This window comes from Engystomops pustulosus, chromosome 6 (genome assembly GCF_040894005.1).
Source record: "Engystomops pustulosus chromosome 6, aEngPut4.maternal, whole genome shotgun sequence".
NCBI lineage: Eukaryota > Metazoa > Chordata > Amphibia > Anura > Leptodactylidae > Engystomops > Engystomops pustulosus.
In genome coordinates, this window is record NC_092416.1 from 13,800,353 (window position 1) to 13,821,216 (window position 20,864).

At 43.6% G+C, this 20,864-nt stretch overlaps 1 protein-coding gene across 1 annotated transcript; it reads left to right on the forward strand.

The window, feature by feature from the left end:
- Positions 1–2,608: 2,608 nt before the first annotated feature.
- On the forward strand, positions 2,609–20,577 carry LOC140065855 (uncharacterized). Its single transcript, XM_072113413.1, has 11 exons — positions 2,609–2,723; positions 5,234–5,342; positions 6,294–6,525; positions 6,804–6,864; positions 7,064–7,423; positions 9,404–9,757; positions 12,695–12,997; positions 15,195–15,294; positions 16,481–16,517; positions 17,647–17,721; positions 19,886–20,577. Exons 1-11 carry the CDS (start codon positions 2,609–2,611, stop codon positions 19,955–19,957), a joined length of 1,818 nt encoding a protein of 605 aa, XP_071969514.1. The 3' UTR covers positions 19,958–20,577.
- The last annotated feature ends 287 nt before the right edge of the window (positions 20,578–20,864 follow it).

Sequence of the window (20,864 nt, forward strand, 5' to 3'; positions counted from 1 at the left end):
CTAACATAGCCGAACCCTGTAGTTCAAAATATACATCCTCTACTTTCACCAAATTAATCATGTTTTTACTTTGTTTTGTATAGTGAAGATTGGAGGGTCTATACATTTCTTGTTTTTCTGAAATCCTACTGCAAATGTGATGCATCATCAAATCCATCCTCTAATCCTGAGCTATTATAGCCAAATCTTAGTATCTGAGTGGGACCTGAGTGGCTGGATTATCTCACTGCCTAGTGCTAGAATATGTCATGGGTGGCTTAGTCCCGGGGAAAAGCCCCATCAATTCCTGTCAGGGACAGTGAGGAGATACAAGAAGAGGAGGAGGCTGCAGTGTAGTGAAGGGATCCCCCTGGGGCACTTCTGGTGTATGTGTGGTAGCAGATCCCTGGGCAGATGATGAAGGGGAGACCCGTGGTGATAACAGCAGCAGCCAGGGATGACACTTGGAGACAGAAATCTTGAACAAAAACTCACAGGGGGTCATTTACTAAGGGCCCGATTCGCGTTTTCCCGACGTGTTACCCGAATATTTCCGATTTGCGCCAATTTTCCCTGTATTGCCCCGGATTGTGGCGCATCGGCGCTGGCATGCACGCAACGGAAATCGGGGGGCGTGGCCAAACGAAAACCCGACGGATTCGGGAAAAACCGCCGCGAAGCCTGCGCATACCTTCACTCAGCTGGCCTCGGTGTATTCCAGTGCGTTCCAGGGAACTTCAGCGCAGCAGCGCCACCTGGTGGACAGCGGAGGAACTGCCTTAATAAATCCCGGCTGGACCCGAATCCAGCGCAGAGAACGCGCTGCTGGATCGCGAATGCAGCGGGTAAGTAAATCTGCCCCATAGTCTCTTTAATGGCACACAATCAAATGAAGCAACAGGTAACAGTCTTTAAATGTTCCTCTCTACAGAATTCCATGAGGCAGTAGATTGGTCGGATGTAGATTTGTAGCTTTGAAGCATAATTCAGCCCTGGTCCAGTGGTTATAGGCTAGCTAGGAGCCAAGAAGGGCTCTGTTGGACAGCAATCTGGATGTGGTTTCTGCGGTATTGGCACGCAAAGCCTCAGGAGAGAAAGACTTACTCCTGTCACTAGGACTGACAATTTAGGAATATAGAAAGACAGAAATCCAGCCAGAGGGAATATTTTTAAACTTCTACATCTGGAGATTATCAAAGGCTCCAACCAATCACCAGCCTTGAGCTGCAAAAAGGATAACAAACTGCAACATTTGATATCAACATTAACCCTCCAGTTCACAGGCATAGAATATTGCATGCATAGTACACTATTATGGCACTAAATTGCAAAGGATAGTATATAGGGGCAGTCCAGCATTACAAAGATACATTACTAAAGATTAGAATGGGAAGCTGGCCATACTTCCTTCATACAACCAGGAGGAATACTGGAGTTAGATATTTTTAGTAATGACCCATCCGTTGGGCCATTACACAATGCCACCGATGCTTCAGCTTCCTCATGGGAGACGTCATTTTTCAAAAATGTAATGAGAAGCCAATCTTGAACTCCATATGCTTTAGGTTTCCAATCGCAGTGGAGGTCACCCTTAAGCGTTACTGTAGACAAGGCCTTAATTTATACTATGTTGCATTGTTTCTCCAAGCATTCCTTATGTTGTTTCATTGCTCCACAGAATCTTCTGTTACTATAGTTTTAGCATATTGAAGGCATTTTTTCTTATGGTTTTTTTGTCAAGGAGAAGTGTAAGTCTTGGGTATTGACATTCCTAAAATTGACTATGTGTTTACTGCCACCCTAGTCCTTCAGGTATTTTGCCATCACTTGAGGGATTGTGACCTCCTGACTCCCAAGGATTCTAGTGCTATTCACTGTCCTTGAGATGGCACCTGATCCTAATTCTGAGACTGTGAAAGGCATTAAAATGAAATTTACATTCAATATACAGAAACCTCTCATGAACGTAGTTTTGCTGAGTTACTTGCATTGCTTCTGCAAGTTGTAACCCCCCCTGGTAAAAACAGAGACAATTATGGGGCGCAGGTACTCGATAAAAAGGTTTGTTTTATTCAACTAAATAAAGAAACCCTTTATATTGGGTACTTGCGCCCCACAAACATCTCTCTTTTTACCAAGGGGGGTGGGGGGGTGGTATAGCTTGCAAACTACCCTTCCTATTCATTGCTACACTCCCTCGATACCCAACCCTTGGGTGAGGATGAAGACGAGGCAGTGGCCACTCACCACATATGTCTATACCAGTTTTGTGCCTGTAATCAGCACAACCATAAAAGGTAGGTACAAAACCTTACCTACTTACATACCCCCCAACCTACCAAGGATAACCTAGATAGCACTATTTCTCTCTGTATTTCCCCCTTTTTATCCCCCCAATACCTTTACTAAGAGACAGAGAAGTTAGAGGTCCTCAAATGTTGATTTGTTTCTTTTCATATTTATTCATTTATTGATTGAATTAAACTCAAAGTGATCTGGGGCACTCTTTAAATATTTTTCATATAACTTGGAATGTCTGTGTAACTATGACCTAATATTTCGTAATGTTAGGCCATCTGCAATTGACCGTTCTTTGACCATTTACTGGTCAATTTCCATAGTGCTGAGGATGGCGTTTAACATTGATGCAAGGAGTCCCTGCTTGCCAGAGGAACAGCATTACGACAGCTGTCATGAAGACTACAGTGTGTCCCTGGTGATTCACTGGCAAGCGGGGGCTCCTTGTATGATAGTACAATGAAGAAGGTTCCCGGCACGAGTTGTCTTGATAGCAATTCAAACTTTATCTGTTGACCTTGTGATCCTTTTAGTTTAGATTACTATTAGGATGGCCAGAAACTTCCTCGTTGTACTGGATGCTCATCCCTGCAGCCTTGGGTTTCTTCCATCCACCAACATCAGCAGCGAGTTGGCATTTCTTTGAAAGATTTACCCCCCATGGGATCAGGCATGGTCTGGTTTTCACAGACTGGAGTCGGTAATCTCATTTATCAAGCTGTCTAAGAGTAAAAATGTTCTTAGTTGCCCACGGCAACCAATCACAGCTCCCCTGTAAAGGATGATACATGTATGACATACAGACCGTTTTTGCACACATACGGCTCAGAAACTGAGGACATATGGACCACAAAGATGGACCACTGCAGCCGGAGAACAGTACAATTTATTGCGCATGTAGTCAATTTATTACATAAACAGACAGATCAGGCGGGATGTATTAACGCACTTGCACCACAATTCTGGTGGTTTTGCGCCAAAAAAAACTATGTGAAAAGCCTTACCACAGTTATCAAAGCTGTTTTTAGCCATTTTCCGACTTGTCCGACTGAGGGAGCGTGGCCTTCAAAAAAGGGGCTTGGTCTAAAAGGAGGCGTCGTCTATTTTAATGTTCCGTGTGCCAAAAATTGTGGCGCAGAGTTTAGACCACTTTAAATTAGATTTAAACTGGAAACCGACAGTCTTATCCTGCACCAGATACATTAACACAGTGATAAATCCGGAGCAGAAAATGAATAGGGTTTTCCTCCAGTAAACTGATGGAAGTTGGGACACATTGATAAATCCCCCTCATTGGCTTAGCAGAAGACCAGTTGATTCCACTGTGGAGGATATTTATCATACGCTGGCGCTCCGGTGCCAGCGTATGATCGCCCCGCCGCTGCGAATTCGCTTCTGCCTCTTGATGTATTGGGCTGCCAGTAGCGCAGCGTTTATCCTACGCCAGGCAGGGCCTGGAGTAGAAAAAAACGCAGCCGGCGACTTTTCACATATGAAAAGTCGCCGGCAGCAGCGAGTGCGCAGGCGCAGGGACAGTAACGCCCCGCGCCGGCCCACTCCCGTCCGGCCGCGCCCCCCCCCTTCACGCCCCACTGGCGTGAAGGTGGCGGATTGGGGAAAATAATCGCAAAAGCTAGCAATAAGCTAGCATTTGTGATTATTTCAGGGCCTCTGCGCCAGTGGCGGTGCGCAGAGGTCCTGATAAATATGCCCCTGTGAGTCTATGCTCTATGTCAGTGATGGCTAACCTATGGCACTGGTGCCAGAGGTGGCACTCAGAGCCCTTTCTGTGGGCACTCAGGCCATCACCAGAGATGACTCCAGGTATCTTCCTGCAGTCCCAGACAGCCCAGGACTTGCTGTGCACAGAGCTATGTTAAAGTGACAGCGCTACCTGGGACTATTTTCTGCTTTATTGGTGTCCTCAGGGGCTGGTATCAATGAAAGCTGTGACAGAGAAGGGAGTATAAATCACTAATTACATTTCTGTGTTGGCACTTTGCGATAAATAAGCGGGTCTTTGTTGTAGTTTGGGCACTCGGCCTCTAAAAGGTTTGCCATCACTGCTCTATGTGATACATAGCGATTCTTCATCAGTTATGAGGGGCCAAGTAATGGGGGGGGGGGGCACTTTTTTAAGCTAAATGTTGGACGCCATTATTCTCCTTGATGTCCCCCACTTTGACCCACCATGCACCTTTCTCCCAACCTGTGAATATTTTTAAGAAGATTGGTGAATGCTGCCTATTATTTTCCTTCTTCATGTTTAGTAATATCTTTTGTACCTGGAATCCATGGTTGACCTATTTGGAGAAGACATTATTCTGTGCATATTACTTTGTTGTCTGTATTGTTCTTTTACCCAAGCCAATCACAGAACTTGGATTATTAATGACCTCATTAGGGCTTCACTCCTCATCTCTCAGTTTTACACCGGCTCCACTTAGGTGAAAGTAGACTAACAGAATCTTTCCTAACTTCTACTGTGACCTGACACCCACTCTGCTTACAGATGTGCCTTAGGCTATATTCACACTGCCGTTGCCCGCCCGTACCATACCGTAGCGGGCAACGGCAGTGTACGGGGAGAGGAGGAGGAGGTGAGCGCAGCTCACCCCCGCCCCTCTCCATAGCAACCTATGGCGCACGGCGCCGTATTACGGGAAAAGATAGGACAGGTCCTATCTTTTTCCCGGGTACGGAACGGTACGGTGCCGCACGTGTGCGGCACCGTACCGCTCCCGTAGGGTGCCGTGCGCCCATAGAAGTGTATGGGGGACGTATATCGGCCGTATATGCGGCGGCCGTATATACGTCCCCCATACGTTCGTGTGAATATAGCCTTACTCTGACTCTGTTCGGGCCGAGGACCTCCCCCTGTGCGCTTGCGTCGGCCTTATATCCAACATAGCAATAGCATCTCACGTTATGTAAATTAGTCATTATTCATATTTAGCTAGAGGGCTACAAAGGTTGTGCCTTGGCATCTTAACCCCCGAAAATCAGCCCTACCCTACATTTAACTGGACCTCTGATATTATTCTGCAAAGGATCTCTACATTCAAGTACGTCCATTACAGCTTTGAGATTTCCATTTATGGGAACGCAACAATAACATTTTGCACATCCTCCGGTTAATCTTAGTGATCTTAGACGTTGCATAGTTTAGAAACCAAGGAACCCGAGGGATGTAATATTCTTTGTAAGATGTTGTGGTCTATGTCTGCTCATGGGAATGTGGATTGCATTGGCTGAAGAAACCAAAACTATTGAGTCTTTGTAGCCACTTCTCTAGCCTAGAACATCCCACCACTGATGGTGACAAGTTTTATCTCATTATTTGCTAATCATAACCCACATAAAGCCTCAACTTTATTCCCAGGAATTCACTGACTGTCATCTGGTCAGAACATAAAATAGTCAAGACTTTTACTAATCCAACACTGGGTCACTAACAGAGACGATAGATGGAGGAATGAGAGGAGCTGCTGGGACCTATTACCGATAGAAGGCAAGTCTACCAATATCAATGAGGAAGTCAATAATTTGGCTATTTACAAATTATATCAAATCACGTATAGTCAGCTTCCGAATATATATCAACAACTCAGCCAAGTGCTAAATATACTTGATGCTTCGTAAGTCATTAATAACATATTACATGGTCTTCTTTGTCTTCTTCGTCGCCTTCTTCATCATCTTCTTTATCATCATCTTCTTCATCATCATTGTCTTGTTCTTTTTCCTCATCATCATCATATTCTTCTACTTCGTCTTCTTCATCATCTTCTTTATTATCATCTTCTTCTTCATCATCTTCTTCGTCATTTTCTTCTTCTTTTTCCTCATCATCATCATATTCTTCTACTTCGTCTTCTTCATCATCGTCTTCTTAATCTTCTTCTTTATCATCATCTTCTTCTTCATCATCTTCTTCGTCATTTTCTTCTTCTTTTTCCTCATCATCATATTCTTCTACTTCGTCTTCTTCATCATCATCTTCTTCATCATCATAGTATCATCTTCTTTATCATCATCTTCTTCTTCATCATCTTCTTCGTCATTTTCTTCTTCTTTTTCCTCATCATCATATTCTTCTACTTTGTCTTCTTCATCATCGTCTTCTTAATCTTCTTCTTTATCATCATCTTCTTCTTCATCATCTTCTTCGTCATTGTCTTCTTCTCTTTCCTCATCATCATATTCTTCTACTTCGTCTTCTTCATCATCATCTTCTTCATCATCATAGTATCATCTTCTTTATCATCATCTTCTTCTTCATCATCTTCTTCTTCATCATCTTCTTCGTCATTGTCTTCTTCTCTTTCCTCATCATCACATTCTTCTACTTCGTCTTCTTCATCATCATTATCATATTGCCCTTCATCATCTTCTCCTCATTATTATGATAACTATTATTACTATTATTATGATTATTGTTGTTATTGTTGTTATTATTTTTTTTATTCATTTATTTTTTGCTTTTTACAGAAAACTGAATTTAATTAAAAACTTCAATTTATCAGGAGATCATGAAGTTACATATTAATTCCATAATCTTGGTCTTCTGCCTCTTTGTTCTTCAAGGTAATATTAACATAACCAGAAAATGTGTATCCCAGGCCGGGCAGGCCAACGCTACCATCACTATTATCAGTACATAAACCGTTTGACTCTACAAGAACAATAATTAATAATAATAAAAATAAAACGATGCAATTAATAATATGATGATAATCAATAACTTTCTAATATTTTGGTTTGGCTTGTTGATTTTTCTTTTCAGGCTATTTTACTAACTCAAAAAAACAAGTGAATTGGACAGTTACATTATCAAAAACTAAAAAAACAGCAATAAACTCCACAGTGGATATTCCCTGTAACATCACCGGTCCGGATGACCCTGGAAAGTATCATCTGATCTGGTATGAATATGGAGTCACTGAACATCAACAGGTGTATAACAGCGATAACCAGAGTCAGGTCCACCCGGATTATATAAACCGGACCTCCCGTATAGGTGGTGGAGCAAACTGTTCTCTGAGAATCAAAAATATGACAAAAACAGCCTGGTACTTCCCAAAAATCACCGGTGACTCCTATAAGATAAACAAAGAGGAGAATCCGGTCATGATCAGTGTTACAGGTATGTTACACATCAAAGTCATTCGTAATATTTCTTACATTTTTTGGACGTATACTGGAAATTTATATGTTGCTCCTAATATCGTCTGTATTTATCTTCTCTGAGGAAGATGAGGGTTTAAGTCCTGCAGGTTCGGACTCAAAAAAAACTTATATAGCAAAAAGTTGAGGCTTAAAAATAGCAAACACAAACTAAAAGCCGCACAAAAAAAATCCCTTGATTTTCTCAGAAATTAAAGGTGCGCCTTATAGTCCAGTGCGCCTTATATAAGAGCCGTACTTACAGACAACAGCTGCCTTGTAATGTGCACAGGTCTGCCACTTGCTGGTCATTCATCCTTATAATCTGGTGCGCATTATAATCCAGTGCGCCTTATATATATAAATCATACTTACAGACAACAGCCGCCTTGAACTGTGCACAGGTCTGCCACCTGCTGGTCATTTATCCTTATAATCAGGTGCGCCTTATAATCCAGTGCGCCTTATATATAAATCATACTTACAGACAACAGCTGCCTTGAACTGTGCACAGGTCTGCCACCTGCTGGTCATTCATCCTTATAATCAGGTGCGCCTTATATATAAATCATACTTACAGACAACAGCTGCCTTGATCTGTGCACAGGTCTGCCACCTGCTGGTCATTTATCCTTATAATCAGGTGCGCCTTATAATCTAATGAGCCTTATATATGAACCATACTTACAGACAACAGCTGCCTTGTACGGTGCACAGGTCTGCCACCTGCTGGTCATTCATCCTTATAATCAGGTGCGCCTTATAATTCGGTGCGCCTTATATATGAACCTAGACGTTTTAGCAGGCATTTATTGATGGTGCGCCTTATAGTCCGAAAAATACGGTATTAATATTTGCATAGTTCAGAGTAGATTAGGGAGCAGTTGCGTCCTCTGATCTGGAGTAGATCCAACCACATGTATTGTAGGATGCCTGCTCCTGCTCCCCTCGTAGCTCATCCTCACATAGGGTCAAGTCCATCTCCTTCATACTGACCCACAGGTGAATCCCCTCTCAGACCCCTGAGCTAAGTGGCTACCCTGGTGCATAACTGAATACCGTTACTCTGATTTATACAGATATTCGGCATACAGAATCTTTTTCTGGATCACTATTCACTATCAGATGCTCTTTAACTGTCTCTCCACTCCTGCAATAAACCACAAGCCATATGTGATCTGAAAGACGGAATATCTATCTTTAATATGACACCAAAAGCATTGTGCTAGGTGCTATAGAACCAAAAGTATGGATGTCTACAGTCATTCTCCCCCATGGAGGTGTTATGCCTTGATAGTTGTGTAATGGTAGCAGCTGGACTGTAAGAAAATGCATTTATATTCCAGGATTGTAGCTAGACTTGGTGCACTGGGTTGGACCCCTGTTTAAAAAAAACATATTTTCACTTAATACAGCACAGCCCCTTCCTTCTGTAAAAGCTGTACCACGCTCCTGGTTAATTACAACAGCAGTCAATGGGAAACTGTTTAATGTAGAGAACACAGATCACAGCAGTGTGAGGACACACTAGCAATGGATTTTGGAGAAGCTACAATCCTGGAATATAAATCCATATTTCACTGTCCTGTTGCTACCAAAAACAACTTTCTCCAGGTACAATGCATAACACAGGCTGCAGAGAGCACAGAGCACAGTAGTGTGAGGACACTGCCCTCAGTGCACTTAGAGAAATTATATTTCTGGAAAACAGTCCTGCTGCTACTAACATACAAAAGGGAAGGTTTACACATCACTTCAAGGACAAGACCTAACACTGGCTGCGCATTTGTATGGTCTAAACTGCTTCTTTATTACATGATGGAGTAGAGGCAGGCAAATTAACCCCTTTAAGACCAAGATTTATAATTTTTTTTTTTTTAATTTCCGTTTCCTCCACAAGCTGTAAATCTGTAAAACAAAAAGGATAAACTCAGTTTAATTCCTGAATTCTCATTGGCAGGTTGTTTGAACAGAGCGACATGTAGCGACTGGAGCTTCACCTTCCCTACAACCATCGATGCTTTAGAAGGTTCATGTCTGGAGATCCCCTGCACCTTAACCCATCCCGAAAATATCACAGATTTCAACTTAATTTGGTTCTTAAGAACTAAGAAAGGAGACAAAATATTTAATACAACTACAATACACAAAGAGATAAAGCGAGAAGGAATCACGTCTCTGGTGCAAGCGAGGAACAGCAACTGCACCTTGTGGATTGACTATGCCAAAAAAGAGGAGCAATATTATCCGGGAGTCAGCAAGGTGATAACTGCCCCTATTCTGGATGGAAAGCGGTGCAAAGTTTCAGCTACAGGTATACAGAATAATGTCTGGGACAGGTCGTAATGTCTGGGACAGTATAGGGACAGGCATTTACCAACACAAGGACATCTACTACCAGGAGGAAGGACTGTAAACTAAGCACACTGACATACTGGTGTGCGCCCCCTCTGGCAGGATCCGCTCTTTTTAACCTCTGAGCACCACTACGTCGTGTCTCTCTGCCTCTCTCTTGCATCTTCTGCCATTGGTGGCCTGTTCTTCCTCTTGCATCTTCTGCCATTGGTGGCCTGTTCTTCCTCTTGCATCTTCTGCCATTGGTGGCCTGTTCTTCCTCTTGCATCTTCTGCCATTGGTGGCCTGTTCTTCCTCTTGCATCTTCTGCCATTGGTGGCCTGTTCTTCCTCTTGCATCTTCTGCCATTGGTGGCCTGTTCTTCCTCTTGCATCTTCTGCCATTGGTGGCCTGTTCTTCTTCTTGCATCTTCTGCCATTGGTGGCCTGTTCTTCCTCTTGCATCTTCTGCCATTGGTGGCCTGTTCTTCCTCTTGCATCTTCTGCCATTGGTGGCCTGTTCTTCCTCTTGCATCTTCTGCCATTGGTGGCCTGTTCTTCCTCTTGCATCTTCTGCCATTGGTGACCTGTTCTTCCTCTTGCATCTTCTGCCATTGGTGACCTGTTCTTCCTCTTGCATCTTCTGCCATTGGTGGCCTGTTCTTCCTCTTGCATCTTCTGCCATTGGTGGCCTGTTCTTCCTCTTGCATCTTCTGCCATTGGTGGCCTGTTCTTCCTCTTGCATCTTCTGCCATTGGTGGCCTGTTCTTCCTCTTGCATCTTCTGCCATTGGTGGCCTGTTCTTCCTCTTGCATCTTCTGCCATTGGTGGCCTGTTCTTCCTCTTGCATCTTCTGCCATTGGTGGCCTGTTCTTCCTCTTGCATCTTCTGCCATTGGTGACCTGTTCTTCCTCTTGCATCTTCTGCCATTGGTGGCCTGTTCTTCCTCTTGCATCTTCTGCCATTGGTGACCTGTTCTTCCTCTTGCATCTTCTGCCATTGGTGGCCTGTTCTTCCTCTTGCATCTTCTGCCATTTTTGACCTGTTCTTCCTCTTGCATCTTCTGCCATTGGTGGCCTGTTCTTCCTCTTGCATCTTCTGCCATTGGTGGTCTGTTCTTCCTCTTGCATCTTCTGCCATTGGTGACCTGTTCTTCCTCTTGCATCTTCTGCCATTGGTGGCCTGTTCTTCCTCTTGCATCTTCTGCCATTGGTGGCCTGTTCTTCCTCTTGCATCTTCTGCCATTGGTGACCTGTTCTTCCTCTTGCATCTTCTGCCATTGGTGACCTGTTCTTCCTCTTGCATCTTCTGCCATTGGTGGCCTGTTCTTCCTCTTGCATCTTCTGCCATTGGTGGCCTGTTCTTCCTCTTGCATCTTCTGCCATTGGTGACCTGTTCTTCCTCTTGCATCTTCTGCCATTGGTGGCCTGTTCTTCCTCTTGCATCTTCTGCCATTGGTGACCTGTTCTTCCTCTTGCATCTTCTGCCATTGGTGGCCTGTTCTTCCTCTTGCATCTTCTGCCATTGGTGGTCTGTTCTTCTTCTTGCATCTTCTGCCATTGGTGACCTGTTATTCCTCTTGCATCTTCTGCCATTGGTGGCCTGTTCTTCCTCTTGCATCTTCTGCCATTGGTGGCCTGTTCTTCCTCTTGCATCTTCTGCCATTGGTGACCTGTTCTTTCTCTTGCATCTTCTGCCATTGGTGACCTGTTCTTCCTCTTGCATCTTCTGCCATTGGTGGCCTGTTCTTCCTCTTGCATCTTCTGCCATTGGTGGCCTGTTCTTCCTCTTGCATCTTCTGCCATTGGTGACCTGTTCTTCCTCTTGCATCTTCTGCCATTGGTGGCCTGTTCTTCCTCTTGCATCTTCTGCCATTGGTGACCTGTTCTTCCTCTTGCATCTTCTGCCATTGGTGACCTGTTCTTCCTCTTGCATCTTCTGCCATTGGTGGCCTGTTCTTCCTCTTGCATCTTCTGCCATTGGTGGCCTGTTCTTCCTCTTGCATCTTCTGCCATTGGTGGCCTGTTCTTCCTCTTGCATCTTCTGCCATTGGTGACCTGTTCTTCCTCTTGCATCTTCTGCCATTGGTGACCTGTTCTTACTCCTTTCTCTACCTTTTCACTTGGTGGCCTAATTCACATCATGCTCATCCATATCTGATGCTCTAACTGTACCCGCTTGGTGATATATTGATAACCAGGGTAACGAGCATTTCTAAGATACCAAGAATATTGGGGCAGATTTACTTACCCGGTCCGTTCGCGATCCAGCGGCGCGTTCTCTGCGGTGGATTCGGGTCCGGCCGGGTTTCATTAAGGTAGTTCCTCCGACGTCCACCAGGTGGCGCTGCTGCGCTGAAGAGCATCGGAACGCATTCAAGTTCACCGGCCTATCCTGGATGAAGGTAAGTGCAAGCTCCGCTACACTTTTGGTTTTTTAAATGCAGCATTTTTTCTGAATCCGTCGGGTTTTCGTTCGACCACGCCCCCCGATTTCCGTCGCGTGCATGCCAGCGCTGATGCGCCAAAATCCGATCGCGCGCACCAAAAACCCTGAGCAATACAGGGAAAATCGTCGCAAATCGGAAATATTCGGGTAACACGTTGGGAAAAAAGGGAATCGGGCCCTTAGTAAATGACCCCCAATGTGTAGATGCAGGAGACCAGAAAGTCATGGAGGAAGGTGGAAGAGGAAGAACATTACGGTGCTGGGCAAGGCACAAAAGCTAAAGGTATCACATGGTGGTCCTCACACAGCATAGTTTTAATTTTATTAACTGTGCAGACGAAGCTGATTCTAAATATGTACCGGGATTTAGGGGGAGGACTATATGGAAGAGCTTTCACGTGGCAGAAAAATGGAAAAATCTAGAATCAGTTGTATAAAAGTCAACCTATTCACTCTCTCTCTCTTTTTAGGGAAAGTACCGAATCCAAAAATAACGGGGATTGAGAATCTTATAGAGTCAAAAGCCGTCAAAATCATTTGTTCGGTAGCTCACATTTGTGCTTCACGGTCCCTATCGGTAGAAATGAGGATTGATAATATCAGAGTCAATATCACCAGTAAAAACCTGACACAAAATGAGCTGAAAGTGTATCTGCAATATGTTCCTTCCCTCGAGCACAATAACAAGTCCATGGAATGTAAAGCTATATATTCTCCTCCACCAAAAGAGAAGGAAATAATGGTCAAGACCAACGTTATCCTACACATTCATGGTAAGAAATAGAGATGAGTGAGCACTAAAATGCTCGGGTGCTCGTTATTCGAGATGAACTTTTCCCGATGCTCGAGTGCTCGTCTTGAATAACGAGCCCCATTGAAGTCAATGGGAGACTCGAGCATTTTTTTGCTGAAACAGAACAGTAAAATAACAGTGTTTAATAAAATATTCCAGATGTTTCCTGATGTTTTGCTTGTTAGAACACATTGAAATAACACTATTCTTCACTTTGCAGGTGTGCGCGCGTGTCTCCGAACCTATCGGGAGACACACACGAACACCTTCAATGTGAAGAATAGAATTAAAACATTAAAAACAGTGAATACAGGAGCATTTAAGGGCAGAACACATTGAAATAACACTATTCTTCACTTTGCAGATGTGTGCGCACATCTCCGAACCTATCGGGAGACACGCGCGCACACCTGCAATGTGAAGAATAGAATTAAAACATTAAAAACAGTGAATACAGGAGCATTTAAGGGCAGAACACATTGAAATAACACTATTCTTCACTTTGCAGGTGTGCGCGCGTGTCTCCGAACCTATCGGGAGACACACACGAACACCTTCAATGTGAAGAATAGAATTAAAACATTAAAAACAGTGAATACAGGAGCATTTAAGTGCAGAACACATTGAAAGAACAATATTCTTCACATTCCAGATGTTCCGAACATCTCCGAACATAGCGGGAGACACGCGCGCACACCTGGAAAGTGAAGAATAGTGTTATTTCACTGTGTTCTTACAAGCAAAACATCAGGAAACATCTGGAATATTTTATTAAACAATAAAAACACTGTTCTTCACTTAATTTTATGCTCGATTGCGAGCTGGGGAAATACTCGTCCGAGTAACGAGCCGGTCCGAGTATGCTAATACTCCACCCAGCAGTATACTCGCTCATCTCTAGTAAGAAACCATTGGTACATTGTCCACTGCAGAAGGTCTCGAAGACCTGTGATGAGTAAAGGACACAAGACATGCTTAAGCAATGGGCTCAATCATTTAGACATTGGGATAAGCTCCATTAGTGCTGATTATACAGAGGGGCAATAGATGATTCTAGAAAGTGTCCTTCCGGTCTGGAATAAGTCAGTAAACCTCTCAATACAAGTAGGATGATAATTCAAAGTCCACCATACTGTTTATTATGGTGGAATAGAGGAACCTGGTCCAACATGACTTTTTATTGGATAGGTCTATAGTAATTTTAGGCCTCGGGACGAGCACTAACACCATGAGCAATGACCTATTACCATATCGTCTCAGGAGGGAGTTTTTTCTTATTTCAGCTCTAATTAAGGATGAAGGTAAGTACCATATTTATGTCTAACATCCATTACATGAAGGTGTATTCTGAAAGGGCCTATGAGTCCTATCTATGCATCCGTAATGTCGTACAAGACGTTGACATGCTATAGCGTGAGTTCTTACTCTCCGGTACTAATCCGAAAATCAGTATATAGTTTGGGGCTCAATTACTAAGGGTCTGTCGGACGCACTTTCGTCGGGTTTCCCGAATATTTCCATTTTGCGGCAAATTGCCCTGGGATTTTGGTGCACGCGTTCAGATTTTGGGGCATGGGCGCCGGCTTGCATGCAACAGAAATCGGGGGGGGGGCGTGGCTGTCGGACAACCCGATGGATTCGGACAAACCGCAGAATTTAAAAAAGGATTTTTGTCGCAAGATCAAGCACTCACATGCACTGGGAAGAAGCAGGTGAACTCCGGTGACCTCGGCGCAGCAGCGACATCTGCAGGAACTCAGACGCACGATCTTAGTGAATCGCGCCGGACCTGAATCTTCATCGGACAAAGCTCCGCGGGGTAAGTAAATGTGCCCCTATATGTCTATGAGTAATTCATGTCTCTGAGTATTCATTTCCTGGACATATTTGTCTATATGTATAATAATGTAATGTATACGGAAATTACTAGAAAACTGATCACTTAGAGCCAACAGGCATACACAGAGACGGACCTGGGGTCCTTTATTGTGTCCTCGAGCGCCATGTAAAGTCATCATTCTGCGATGGTGTGGAGAGACATCGATGGTTATAGTGAGAGCCACACGTCTGCACATACATTCTGTATTTAGTGAGCTACTACATACGCCCAGGATCTAATGTCCTGACATGTAAAATACTAATAACTCATGACATTTGTTATCTTTTCTTGTTTTTAGATAATCCGCGGTGTTCACTAATAATAGTCATCACTATTATTGTAGTCCTTGGAATCATCTGTTTTCTTTTACTCGTTTTGCTCGTCCTAATGTATAAAAGGTAAAGAATTCAAAAATATTCACAATGTAATTTATGGAGACTTAAAGAATTTTAAAATAATTTAATTTCAAGCCAAAGTAGCTAAAGGAAGCGACCCGGTGGGCGAGTGAAAATTAAAAAAAATCTGTAAAAAAAATTAATAAACAATATAGAAGTTTTTTTAATGAAAAATCTGCATTTTATAGCACTGGTGATGGCACACCTTTTGGAGAGAGAGTGCCCAAAGTACAACCGAAACCCACTTATATGTCGAAAAGTGCCAACATGACAATATAAGCAGTAACTTATTGATCCCTGCTGTATCACAGGTTTCAATCGTATTGGTGTCCCGAGTTCACCAATACAATACGAAAGATGACGGAGAACTTGGATTTAGGGTCCCCTGAAGAGGAACAATCAGGGTTCTCAAAGCAGGAGCTCCAATAGTAATCTATCTCTACCCACACCTTCTCGTTCCTCCTGTAGCCCTGGCAGCCAAGGATGTTGCTTTAAAATTGCTCTGAGCATGGCACGTCCTCAGCTGTATTGGATCACAGGAGGAAACCCTGAGTCCTGTCTGGCAAACTCTATGTTGGGATTAACGCCTAGGTGCCCACAGAAAGGGCTCTGAGTGGCACCCGTGCCATAGCATCGCCACCAGTGCACTAAAGGGTGGTCTATATCAATTTCAAGGACAATTGAAGCAATATTAGTTCGACCAATTCAATTAGGATTTGAATCTCTTGAAAAAATTAAATAAAACTTCAATTAATCAAACTTTGAATGAATTTTCTATGCCAGTGAATAGTGGTTAGTCAATCCATGCACTGAATTCTTGTGATGCTTATGAAATATTCTATATTGGTGGCTTTTACACATTAAAAATGATGTAGATGTTTTTGACCATCTGGCACAATGTGGAGAGGACTTTTGCTTTGGTAGTGTAGCATCTCTCCACATTGCACCAAATACCTATAAAGAAATTTATGCTACAGACTTGGTATCTGAGGAGGCCTGCACTGGTCGAAATATTCACACAATGCTCCGAAACCTCACTAATAAAGAACATTTCATGCTCATCACATTTAAGTATGTGGATTTACTTACCAGTAGTTGCATACGAGTTGGAAACCGACTTCCATATAAAAAAAAATCTCTAGCAATAATTTTTTTTTTACGGTTTTTGAACTTTTTTTTTTTTTAATAGAAAGAAAATATATCACCGTCCGGCAGTAACCAGTGAGGTAGGTAACTGATGCTAGTCCCACTCTAATTCATCTGACATGTGTACTTAGGCTGACTTTGAGGAATATACATATCACCTTTTACCATATGAGCTTTGACACATCTCAATATGTTCGCAATCTACTACGTGCCATCCTGCCATATGCTCAGCAGGAGACCATTGCAGGCAATGGAGGACAGATACAAAATAACGGGGGTCATTTATTCGCGTTTTCCCGACGAGTTACCCAAATATTTCCGATTTGCGACGATTTCCCCTGTATTGCCCCGGGATTTTGTCGCACGCGATTGGATTGTGGCGCATCGGCACCAGCATGCGCGCGATGGAAATCGGGGGGGGGGCGTGGCCGAATGAAAACCCGACATATTCGGAAAAACCGGCGCATTTAAAAACGGAAAATGTGTCGCTCGGGACGCACTTACCTTCACTTGGTCCAGCTCGGTGAATTTCAGGGCATCCGGATGCTTTTCAGCGCAGCAGCGCCACCTGGTGGACGGCGGAGGAACTACCTTAGTGAATTCCGGCTGGACCCGAATCCACCGCAGAGAAGGCGCCGCTGGATCGCGAATGGGCCGGGTAAGTAAATCTGCCCCATTGTGTCTCTCCCCGACCTCCGCTGAGCGTACACTCACAGATGTCAAATAAGGACAGTGGCGTCACTGGAAGAAACATCCTGAACATCAGCAGCAGACAATCACTGCTGCCAATATTCGCTCCTCCGCCCGCTTTAAGGCGTACGGGGAGGAACAGGACAAAGTCTCTGGGGGAGATTTATCAGAAGCCTCTGAGAGCAGAACTGTTTTAATTGCCCAAGGCAACCAATCAGAGCTCAGCTTTCATTTTCCAACAGCTGTTTATAAAATGATTGGTTGCCGTGAGCAACTAGAGCAGTTCTGCTCTCAGAGGCTTCTGATATATCTCCCCAACTATGTGCACACAGTAGGATACGTCCCAGCTCTCCAATTTTAAGAGTTTTTTTTACAAGTCACTTCAAAAACGTGGTGTGAACCTCACCTGTGTTACCTGCAGGATGCATTGCACATTAGGATGTATGTACTGATGGCTGCCCAAAATGGGGTCAAATTGTTTGTGTCGTGTAATTAACATTTTTGTGATTTCTTACATAGACAACAGAGATTCCAGAACCCACATATGCAAGTCTGGATAAGAAAGAGGTGGAAGAAACCTATGACACCTTAAAGGTAACAATCCTGTATAATTTGCAAATCTGGGATACAACTGTCGGTCTCTGCATTCCTCATGATAAAGGGGCGTTCCTATTTCAACAAGTAATGGATACTGTTTGAATAATGCAAAGTTATACATATTTTCCAATATACTTTTCTGTATCAATTCCTCATTGTGTATTTCCAGTGGTCAGAAATCTGACCACGGTCACACGGGTGCACAGCTAGTTAGTATCACAGATGTCAAGGCTTGGGGTTAGTGAACCCCCTGGACCACCATGGACGATGACACAAGCCGACACCTGGGACCAGAATCTAAGTGGCACTCGGTCTTCACCAGAGCCCACCACAAAGCAGGATGCTGTGGTGTGATGCCACCAAGTCGTTCCACAGGTGCGACTTGCCCGTGGTGGCAGCCAAGGTTCGAGGTACAGAATCACTGGGAAGTGTCGTGGTCAAGATGGTCAAGGCAGGCAGCAGTGATGCAAGTTCGGGGACGGAGCAGGAGGTTGAGGATGGCAGCGAAGGAGCAAAGTCAGGGTCAGGTCTGGGGTCACAACAGGAGATCAGAATACAAGGATAACGCACAGAAAACTTTCCCATAGGATAGGAGCACTAAGATCCAGCGGGGATAACCAGGAGAAGTCAGCTTTCACGGAAAATCCATAAGTGGCCAGCGCCTATCCGCTGCGTGCCGGCCCTTTAAATCTGCAAGTGCCGGCGTGCATGCGCCCTAGGGAGCTGGCACGCTCGCGCTGGCCAGCCGGGATAGGAGTAGGAACGCAGAGAGGTGAGTGAGCTAGGGCCCGGGTGCCGCCACTGAGAGGGGCACAAGTTTGCCTGCAATCCAATACGAGGATAGGTCTCCATTTTCTAGTTTTTTGCAGTGTTCCCTGTGGAAGTTGCAACTTTTAAAAAAAGTTTTGGCGCAAATGTTTGGCTGCCCCTGACCAGGCGTAGAAAATAGCTTAAAACTGTTTGCGACTTTTGTAGACCTTTTGCATGTATCAATAAGGAAAACCCACTAAGATACATGTGACCAGCAGGAAGGTCAAGAAAAGTCTAAAAAAAGGGATGGACAAAGCCAGAATTATGATACATGTGCCCCAATACGTCATGGGCAGCGCGTTGGCTGATTGATTAGCATTAGTGTTGCAGTGTTGGGGTCTGAGTTCAAGTCCCTGGGTCAACATCTGCAAAGAATTTGTATGTTCTCTCCGTGTCTGCGTGGGTTTCCTCCGGGTCCTCCGGGTTTTCTCCCACACTCCAAAACATACTGGTAGGTTGATCAGTTTGTGAACCCCATTAAGGATAGGGACTTATTTGGCAAGCTCTGTGTAATCTGTGTGAACTATATAAAGGAATTATTATAAACCCGTGGAAGTGTCAGATTACATAGAAGACCTAAGGGCAAGGAGACAGGAAGTGATTCACCGCCGATAGGTCCCGACTAGAGATGAGCGAGCACTAAAATGCTCGAGTGCTCGAGTCAAACTTTTCCCGATGCTCGAGTGCTCGTTTCGAATAACGAACCCCATTGAAGTCAATGGGAGACTCGAGCATTTTTCAAGGGGTCCAAGGCTCCGCAATAAAATGTGTGATTTTATTGAGAAATAAGGAAGTCAGTCCTGTTTGTTTCTTCGTTTTTTTTATTCAATTAAATATTCGTGGAACTTCAAAAAGGAGAATGACCTGTGTTATACATCTGCAATGTGTTCTTCACACATATTGTTCATACTATTGTGAAGAACACCGTTCGGCACTAATGCCTTCTGATAAATTAGCAGATGGACGGAAACATCTGCAATGTGTTCTTCACTGTGTTCTTCACTTAAATGATCCTTATGTGAAAGCTCGATCTCGAGCAGGGGAAATACTGTATGTTCGCTCATCTCTAGTCTCGACTCAATGATTCGAGGAGAACTGAACATAACACAAAGGAAAATAAACATAATGCAGAGGAAGATAAGCTGCGGAGTAAAAATTTAGCAAGATCCAAATTAATGTTGGTTGAAAGATGTTTAGAGCTCATAATAAAGCAGAAGCAACTTATAAATCTATTTTTTACCGACTTCCTTTTTGTGTGATCTCTGCAGCTTGTTAACAATTTTGCTTTGTTCATTGTATTATTTTCTGTGGTATATAGAAATGTAGTTTTTGTTTCTTGTCTTATTTACAGACTTATGACGGAGGACAATCGTCTACTGGGAATGAATATGGAGCTCCTGGCCATGAAAATATGAAGAAGTGATTTTTTGCTTAGACTTATTGCTATAGGGTTTTTTTAGTTATATTTAAAGGGTCTGACTATCAACAAATGATGTCATAGGACTGGGAGTCATGTAATACCTTATTTCTCATGGCGGGTTCACTTAGTTATAAAAGGTCATAGGTGGGGTGAGAAGCTTTTTTACCCATTGTAAATACTGTACAGGAAGTCCCCGGGTTACGTACAGGATCGGTTTTGTAGGTTTGTTCTTAAGTTGAATTTGTATGTAAGTCAGAACTGTATATTTTATAATTGTAACCCCAGACAAAATTTTTTTGGTCTCTGTGACAATCGGATTTTAAAAATGTTGGATTGTCATAAGAACCAGAATTAACTATAAATCTTCATTACAGACACCTGTGATACCTGTTACAGCTGATTATTGTAGCCTAGGGCTAAAGTACAGTGAATTACCAACAACCAGAGGTCCGTTTGTAACTAGGGGTCGTCTGTAAGTCGGGTGTTCTTAAGTAGGGGACCGCCTATACATGAAACCAGCAAAGGCGTCTTGCGTAGTGGTCGGAAGCTGTAACTACAGCTTCATATCCCACTGAAAGTCTAGGGGGGAAGGACTAGAGTTGAGCTTCAGGCCACTACAGAGGACACGGCACCATGACCAACACATCCCACTGATGGCCTATGCTGTGGTTAATTCCTGACAATCACTTTTAAGGTAGAAAATACAAAAAATAGTTGCCTCCATAACAATGACTGATGACTATGAATTTCAGAAGCTTTACCTATGGTGACCGGCTAATTGTCAGCCACTTCTTCACAAATTACAGAACCAAATGGACCTCATAAACTGAGGTGAGTAAGTCCACAGGGGAGATTCTTAAACTGCGTCCGGATCTGGCCCGAATACTACAACATTTCAGTCTATGGGGAA